The sequence below is a fragment of the Durio zibethinus genome, chromosome 6, assembly GCF_047325235.1.
Source record: "Durio zibethinus cultivar Kanyao isolate XHJ-2024 chromosome 6, ASM4732523v1, whole genome shotgun sequence".
Taxonomy (NCBI): domain Eukaryota; kingdom Viridiplantae; phylum Streptophyta; class Magnoliopsida; order Malvales; family Malvaceae; genus Durio; species Durio zibethinus.
This window is the reverse complement of record NC_143167.1, coordinates 31,792,897-31,801,768: the sequence shown is the minus strand read 5'-3', so window position 1 is coordinate 31,801,768 and position 8,872 is coordinate 31,792,897. Positions and strand designations below refer to the sequence as shown.

At 33.7% G+C, this 8,872-nt stretch overlaps 2 protein-coding genes across 2 annotated transcripts; both read left to right on the top strand.

Annotated features, from left to right (window-relative positions):
- Positions 1 to 2,362: 2,362 nt before the first annotated feature.
- LOC111286193 (carotenoid 9,10(9',10')-cleavage dioxygenase 1-like) lies at positions 2,363 to 6,265 on the top strand. The gene is made up of 13 exons (XM_022876031.2): positions 2,363 to 2,470; positions 2,664 to 2,807; positions 2,886 to 2,988; positions 3,642 to 3,901; positions 4,205 to 4,384; positions 4,474 to 4,552; positions 4,631 to 4,712; positions 4,793 to 4,855; positions 4,946 to 5,084; positions 5,174 to 5,498; positions 5,585 to 5,649; positions 5,743 to 5,904; positions 5,990 to 6,265. Exons 1-13 carry the CDS (start codon positions 2,363 to 2,365, stop codon positions 6,164 to 6,166), a joined length of 1,887 nt encoding a protein of 628 aa, XP_022731766.2. The 3' UTR covers positions 6,167 to 6,265.
- A 1,081-nt stretch (positions 6,266 to 7,346) lies between these two features.
- LOC111284460 (E3 ubiquitin-protein ligase ATL42-like) lies at positions 7,347 to 8,421 on the top strand (the record flags this gene model as incomplete). The annotated part of the gene is made up of 4 exons (XM_089761597.1): positions 7,347 to 7,526; positions 7,559 to 7,688; positions 7,828 to 8,089; positions 8,130 to 8,421. Coding segments are annotated over 4 exons (864 nt in total), but the record flags the coding sequence as incomplete, so codon positions are not given.
- Between the last annotated feature and the right edge of the window lie 451 nt (positions 8,422 to 8,872).

The window sequence follows — 8,872 nt, the reverse complement described above, 5'->3', positions numbered from 1 at the left end:
TATTCAAAAAAAGAGATAAAATTATAAAAAATATTAATCATATTTTTAGTATAAGATAATTCAATTTTTTCAAAATGAAAAAATTATTTTTAATAGATAATATTAAACTTACATATCTTATTATATCCTTAAAAATTATATTAATAATTTAAATTATACAAACTTCAAAAAAAATAATTTAAATCAATAAATAAATTATACTATTTTAATCAAACATGATGATATGATTTAATATAATTTTATTCATAATATAATTTTATCATATTTTATTATAATTTTGTATATCAAATATATCTTTTAAGTTACTTAAATGTTAAATGGAGATCCAATAAAAGTCAAACGGAGCCTTAGTTATGGAAAAAAAAGACCTAACTTATCGAAATAACAGGAAAGCACAATGCGAAGAATTTTCTTTTTCAATTAGTCCGATTTGTTACTATAATATCACAATGGCAGAAAAACATTATGTTTTTCAGCAAGTACATATGAATCAGTTAAAAAATAATCACATGAGAAACCCTCTACGAAGCTCAATACGGATAAATTAAAGTGGATAAAAAGAGATGCATATGAGAAGGAGACAAAAAAAAAAAAACCAACAAATCAAAGCATCTACGTGCAATTATTATCAAAAGTTTTGGTTGGGATTTGTCATTGTTGGATTCCAAATACATTTGGAATTTTTCTGTTCACTTTTTCAACGTAAACAAAAAAGTATTGATTGCTGTTCTCTCTTAGTTTTGTAAGGAATGGATAAAATTTCTTTTTCAATCACAATCCCGTTATGCCGGCAGTTGTACTACGTCCGATCCTCTGTGAAATGCTAAGAAGGGTAATCTCACGCCCCATGCCTAAGGACGGCAATCAAGCTCGTTTCCGACGGGTTTCGGTCCAACTCAACCCTATAGGGTCGAATTTTTTTTTTTTTAATTTTGGGTTTCGGGTCGAGGTCGGATCAGATTCGGGTATGCCTAAAATTCGACCCTACCCGACCCGACATTATTAAAAAATTATTTTTTAATTAATTAATTAATTATTTATATATATTTATATAATGATATTTTTAAATGTTTATATTTAAAAAATAATATTTTATATTTAAAAAATAATATTTTTATTAATTTTGGATCGGATCGAATCGGGTACAATTTACATATTATCGGATCATGTCGAGTTCGAATATTAAAAAAATTCGGATCAAGTCGATTTCGAGTTTAGTGAAGCATAACCCGACCCGATGCCATCCCTACCCATGCCATTCATTATTATGGTCATTGGACTTTTGGGATATCAAACCATATATAAATATATATATATATATATGTAGTAAAAATAATACTAATAATAATATTATAGTGTACTTTGAAAGAATTCGTCTGTACTCGAAATTAACATTTATTAATAAAAAATACTTATAATTTTGAATATAAATTCATTATAGATACTTAAAAATTCGTGGACTATGGTGTGATTATATTCAAAAGTGGTAGTACTTTTTTTTTGGGGTGTGTCGTAGGGGAAATTTGAAGCAAATTCAAGCTCAAATTAAAGAACATAGCATATTCCAAATTGCATCTATGTCCTGAATACAGTCAGCCGAATAGAGTTGTCTGGAGGCATCTCACAACGTAAAGATGCCTCTTTGAAGGCAACTCTCTTCATATTCTCCTTTTTTGAATTAAAAACTAGAATTTTTAAACAAAAGCACATTTTACAGCACACCCTATCCCAAAAAATTCATCAATCAAACAGTCAAAATAAATTCAATGTTATTATATAAAATTCAAGTCTAAAATAAAAAATTTCAACCAAAAATAAAACATCTCAATAAAAAAAATTTAATTCAGAAAGAAGATGAAAGAAAATTTGGCAGGCAACTCTACAAAATACAAAAAATAAAGGAGAAAAAAATTGAATGCGATCGTAGAGATGTGCTTACATTTTACATGGCCGTTCTTAAATTTCGCGCTAAAACATTAAAAAAACAATAAATGCTAAGGCAGAAAGAGAGAAAGATAGATAATGTTGAGGCAGAAAGATGGACAAAAACGAGGAAAAGATAAATATATGCAACCAACTTTAAGAACCATACTACCCAATCCAAAATCACTCCTCGAATCATTTTTTAAAACAAAAATATCTGTTCCGGGGACAGTTTTAATTGTAAGTATCGATACTGTAATTTGTGTAATTAATTATTATCTAGTTCTTTCAAAGGTTTGATATATATTGAACCTCAAACGATACCATGGGGACATATTGCACCAAAGAAAAAAAATACTTAACAAGTTTCCTTCCAAATTTATGTGGATGAAACATCTTATATATTAATGGATAATAGGAAAAAGAGAAGAGAGATCAGATGGCATCTTTTCGTTTGCCGGTTCATGTGCATTGTTCTGCTCAAAAACCTTCCATCTCATCGCCCAATTTTGATCATTTCAAGGCCACAGTCTCCTCTGCTTTCAAGGTCAGTTTCTCCTACTACAAAGCCATGTTGTTCATTGATTCATAGATTTTCTTTCCAGGGAAAGTGATTGTTAATTAATTTGCATTTTTGGCTAACTTCTTTGAAGATCATAAAATTATCCTAGAATATTGAAAAACAACTCAATAGAGGACAGAAGTTGATACTATATATATTGAATGTATCTTTTGGACAGCCATTTTTAAGAGAGATACAGCAACTTCCCTTGCGAATAGATGTTCATGTCTCCGAAGCCGTCAAGAGCACTTCTGTCAAGTTACTGGATGCATTTGTTGATTCTGTATTTGAGTTTGTTGATCAGCCATTGCTTCCATCTCAGGTATATATATAAGCTTTTCTATGCTTAAATATGTAACTAAAATATTAGTTAAAACATTTTCCAACTGCTTCATTCCAGAGTAATTTTGCTCCGGTACAAGAGTTGAAAGAAGCTGTTCAAGTTACCAGCATCCAAGGAGAAATTCCAGATGATTTTCCAGAGGGTGTCTACATAAGAAATGGTTTGTTATTGATATAATCGCTTTATTATTAAAATATTGTCTGAATATATGAAGATTTTTTTAATGCAATTAAGCCATAAATTCAAAGTAAAACAAGATTAAGTATCTTTAATTATTACTAATACTAAACAGGATTCAAGCCAAGGTACCCGTTAAGATGAAAAATCGGAGAGCCAGCTGTGTTTTATGTGGCATTTTATATCTAGCGAGACTTCTCTAAGGACACCAACTAAAATTAACATTGACTGAAGGCTAAGTTGGTTCTACATACTTAATTGTGAGTGTTATCGGAGAAATTTGAATAATTATTCTATTCAACAAGAAATTATAAAATCAAGTGAACTTTGCCTATGAACTAGCCATTTGCCAATGTATTCTGAAGTGGGGGAATATTATTTTGTTCTTCACAGTTTATGCTTCTCATTACACTCCAAAATTTAAATGCCATGATGTGGGCTAATGGATGATCCAGTACTTTCTTCTTATTGTTATTAATATTATTAATTTTTTGCGCACGTTTTGGGTGTTATAGTTAGAACATATCTCAAATATTAGCTGATGTTATAAATTCCGTGAAAGGGTTAGTAAATGAAACTTGGATAAGTAATAGACTTCCAGCTTTAATCTGTTAATTGTTATTGTAATTATTGCAGGACCAAATCCCCTTTTTGGAGCGTTAAAATCAACGAGATCCATGTTTGGTATGTCAAATCACATTTGGATTGAAGGAGAAGGAATGCTTCATGCTTTATATTTCAGCAAAGGCCTAGATGGGAGCTGGACTGTTGTTTATAAGAACAGACACGTTGAAACAGAAACATTCAAGCTAGAAAAACAAAGGAACAAGCCGTCTTTCCTTCCTGCCATAGAAGGGGATTCGCCGGCTATTTTGTCTGCTTATTTGCTTAACATGGTGGGTTTGGCTTATCCAACTTTGTTCTTTCAAATCAGTTAGCCATATGGTGACCTAAATTAAAATAAGCCCACTTTTGAATCGTAGTGGGAATCTTTAGTATTTAACTAGAAACCATGGTATATTTTAATTTGAAAAAACTAGCTGTTTTCCTAGAGCTAGATTTTTTCTTTTTCTTTGGTTATGTTCAGATAAGATACATCTTTCTGAAAACGGCATCTCCTGTTCCTTATAGCTAATAAAAACATTACTATTTCTCCAAGATTTGGCTTATAAGTCTTTGATTTATTAACATTTCCTCAGTTGAGATTTGGTGAAGTAAACAAACAAATCAGCAATACCAATGTTTTCGAGCATGCTGGGAAGATTTATTCAATTGCAGAAAATCACAAACCTCAAGAGGTCAACATCATCACACTAGAGACTTTGCATGATTGGGATATCAATGGAGCTTGGAATAGGCCATTTTCCTCTCATCCCACGGTTCTTCACTTTCCCTACAGAAACTATTCCGGATATTGACTTTGCTGTGGATTGTATGATTTTTGCTAAGATCATTTCTTATGCAACAGAAAGCTCCAGGCACAGGGGAACTAGTTACCATGGGGATTAATGCAACTAGGCCATTTGTTGAAGTGGGAGTAATTTCAGGTATATTCTTCTTTTGATAAAGTACGCTTTAATAAGGCCCGGCGACCTTCTACTTAATCTGTGTTCATTTCTCTTCAGCTGATGGAAAGAAATTGCTACACAGAGCGGATCTGAAATTCAATAGGTGCAGCCTATGCCATGAGATTGGAGTTACACAGAGGTAAACTTAGTAGTTTTCATCATAGTTTGAAATTACCTTCTGAATACTTGTTAAACTTGGCATGGATTTTGCTTTTGCAGGTACAATGTATTTATGGACCACTCTCTATCAATAGACTTGAACAGACTTGTTCTTGGTGGCCAGTGAGTCCTCCTGTCCAATTCATTATAGGAATTTCCTTTTCTTCATTTAAAAATGTTTTTCTTTTAAAATTTACGAATCTTGACATGTAGATTAGTAAAATACGAAAAAGAAGGAGATGCAAGGATCGGTGTAATGCCTCGCTATGGTGAGGCAGATTCCATTCAGTGGTTTAAGGTGAAACGGAATTGCACATTTCATCTCTTCAATTGTTTCGAGGACGATGATGAGGTAACTAATGGCTCTAATTATAGCATATTTTAACTTTTTCAATGTACTCTACAGTGAAAATGGCCATATACCTCATTAATTTCGAACAGGTAGTGATGTGGGGCTGCAGAGCTCTTGACTCAGTAATACCAGGGCCTGATCAGGGAGACAATAAATTCGATTGGTTTTCAAAAAAATTCAGGCCCGTAACATCTACTGATGAAGGAAGTACTGAAGCGGTGTCAGAAGACCAATTAGTATTTCCTCGTCCTTACGAATGGCGAATGAACATGCGAACTGGCGATATAAAGGAGAGAAATCTGACAGGGTCTGAATTTCCCATGGATTTTCCTATAATTAATAAAGCTTGTGTAGGTGTTAAGAACAAATATGGCTATTGCCAAGTACGTGATTGTATTGCAAGTTCTGCCTCAGGTAGTCATAATATTAGTCCCCTTAAATGGAATTTTCCATATCAGTTATGTTATATATGATATCCTTTGATCTGATTAATATTTCAGGCATGGCAAAATATGGAGGTCTTGCCAAGCTGTACTTTGAAGAGCAGAAAACTGAACTTTCCTTGGTATTTGATTAGGTTCCTCAAAACTTCTTTTGTCTTCCTTTTCATCATTTATTAATTGGTGAACTAATATTCTAATTTCTACACTGAAACTAGAGAGAAAAGCAAGTAGAAGGGTTGATAAAGGTAGAATATTATATGTTCGAGGAGAACACTTTTGGCACTGGAGCTGCCTTCGTCCCTAAAGAAGGAAGTGCTGAAGAAGATGATGGTTGGGTTATCACTTTTGTTCACAATGAAGATGCAAATATATCTCAAGTAAGTTGAGTTTAAGTTGCTAGCTATATCCATTTGACAAGTGTTTGTATCGAACAGAGGAGTTATCGTTTTTCACTGTGTGCAGGCTCTTATCATTGAAGCAAAGAAATTCTCCGGCGAGCCCGTAGCCAAAATCACATTGCCATTCAGAGTTCCATACGGTTTCCATGGAGCTTTTATGCCAATGCTACTGCAAAACGAGATTACGAGGATAGTTCCCTCTTTGAATCCCAAAATATTAACAAGTATATCCCATTCTTAGTTACAAATTCAAAATTTGCAATTCGCAAGTGCCAAGAGTGGGATGAAGTTTGAGTAGAGTAGAGTGTTTAAGCTCAAGTCTCATTATTCTCATTTGTACCAAAAATAAAATGTATCAATAGTATTTAGATCATTGAGAATATGAATTACTGCAGTGGCTGTAGGTTCTGCTGGAAGGCCACAAGGATCTAATGGGGCAGGAAAGCATATCCATGTATACAGCTAGGAATAATTTGACCTGCTCGTTTTGAAAATGGTAATTATATACCGGTAATTACTATATTATTGTTGGATTGAAAATATACACATTTTAATCATTGTGGAAATTGAAAAACTTTAATGACCAACTATACATATCTTTGCACACACTATTATGATATATGTGAACGTTTCTTTACATACATGCATAACTTGGCTATGCATAATTTAATATGCCAATCTATGCAAAATTTCAATTTGACTCTTCTGTTGATTATGTCCACATGAAATTCAATACGGTACTCATGCACCAGAAGAATTTGGCTTATTCATTCTAGTTAAAAGTAGTAGCAAGGTTCTCCAAGGCAAGTTTTAAATACTAATCTGAGACTGCAGTTTGAATCTCTGATCAGTAACTGCTGCAATATGACTTCTAACCTGCAATGGAAAGACTAACTAGAGACATATTTGAGAATTTGGTATTCAGCAGGAAGCAATTTCCTGGACCTCTCTTTGTTACAGATCATGAAATAAACATAGGAATGACAGATCAAAACATAAGGATCAAAGTCAAGGGTCAACCTTCCTTTTTATGAAAACATACCTATTTTAATAAACTGTCATATGCTCCCCTGATAAAAGAGATAAAAGGAAAGTTATTGACTGTATAAACCCACAAAATCAAAACAGCTCCTCCTTTGCGGACCTACTGGGCACAAAAAATAACAGCCTAAGAATAAAAGCCTCGAATGGGAGAATTTAGCAACTAGCAGCATGAATTTTGCTTGTCGCCCATGAATCAAGCAATTGCTCTCATCCTACTTTTTTGCCTATGCTTCCATGTCGGAGCGCAGGAAGCAGCTAAGCCTCACTCGGATGACCTTCGTCCTTCCCACCTAAGCAAAAGTTTAGTCCTGGGAATCTCCTTAGGAATGTTGTGTACATTTCCCTAACTTGCCTACCTGAAATTCTGTAATGCAAACCTGGTTGATAATTTTGACCATACTACACGTCATCAAAACTTTCATGGCCCTCCTCAATCAAGTCCCTTATTCTCTGGAGTCGATAGAACAATAATGGAATCAATTCCATTTTTCCATTTCTCTGCACTTAAGGGATCAAAAGAAGGCCAAGATTGTTCAGTTTGCATATCGAAATTTGAGGATTCAGATGTTCTTCGACTTTGTTTTTTCTTGGTGCTGATGTTCTTCGACTTTTGCCTAAGTGCAAGCATGCATTTAATATGAACTGCGTAGACCAGTGGCTAGAAATACACTCTACCTGCCCTCTTTGCAGGTATAAGCTCGATTCTGGAGACCTAAAGAGTTTCACTCATTCAAATAGCAGCCTGATATTATCTCAGAAGCCTTCAAATCTAACTGAAGATCAAAATCATTAGCTCTTTGTTGAAAGGAAGCAGGACCATCAGGTTCAAGGGTCATCTAATTTTAACATAGGAAGCAGCTTTCACAGCAATGACGGGTAAGAATCAAGAATTACTGATTCAAGAGGGTGAAGGTAGTAGCGAAGATGATCATCGAAAATTTTTGCATAAGATAATTGTTTGTGATGTTGTAATAAATAATCGACGGAGTGATGTCAGTCCATCAGACTTGTCCTTGAACTCCGAAATGCTCAGTGTTATATCAAGCAAAAGATTTTCTTCATTTGAATCAAACAGTAGAAGATTTCGAATTGGTTTATCAACGATTACACAGAGCGAAAAGCTTGAGGAGGATTTAGAAAGTAAGAGAGTCCAAGTTTAGCATAATTGATGGGAACGATTCCATTTCAAGCTCTCTTTCCGCTACCTATAATGAGTCAAATTCATCAAAGATGAACGGCAAGGAAAAGAGATCAATGTCTGAGATAACAATCTTCCCAAGGCTCAGTCAATTCAGTATGCAAAAACAAATTTCACAGGTTGGTAATAGTGGAAAAGAGGAGAGAACAAGGAGGGTTTGGCTACCAATAGTTCACAAAACAGTTCAGTGGTTTTCCGGACAAGAAAGACACTTGGAGGGATTAGAGAATAATAGACGAAGATTAAATATATGAGATACTGATTTGCTTTATCAATGTTAGTAAATTTCTTGTCAAATTACGTCAATTCAAGACCTTCTTGAAAAGTTTCCAGATGGTCAATAGTCTATGCATTATTCATTGTACATTTGTAAATTCCCTTCACTCTGAATGTGAAAATGGAAATCATAAACTGGTAATTACTGTAATATTGTGAGAAATAGTTACTGTTGGAGTGCTAGTCTATTCAAATTAATTTTCCTGGTTTTTCAACATAAAGAAAATATATGGGTTACAGTCTTTTAAGATTTTCTAATGAATGATTTAAGCTTCTTTTCCCTCAATCAGAATTCTTTCAAGTGCAATTACAGTTTATCATGAAATATAAAAAGAGAAAGAAAATCCCATGGGACCATCAGCTGGCTTTTCCAATATTTGACTTTTCTATAGATTATGCCGAAATGTACTTAATAGAGTACTCATTCAC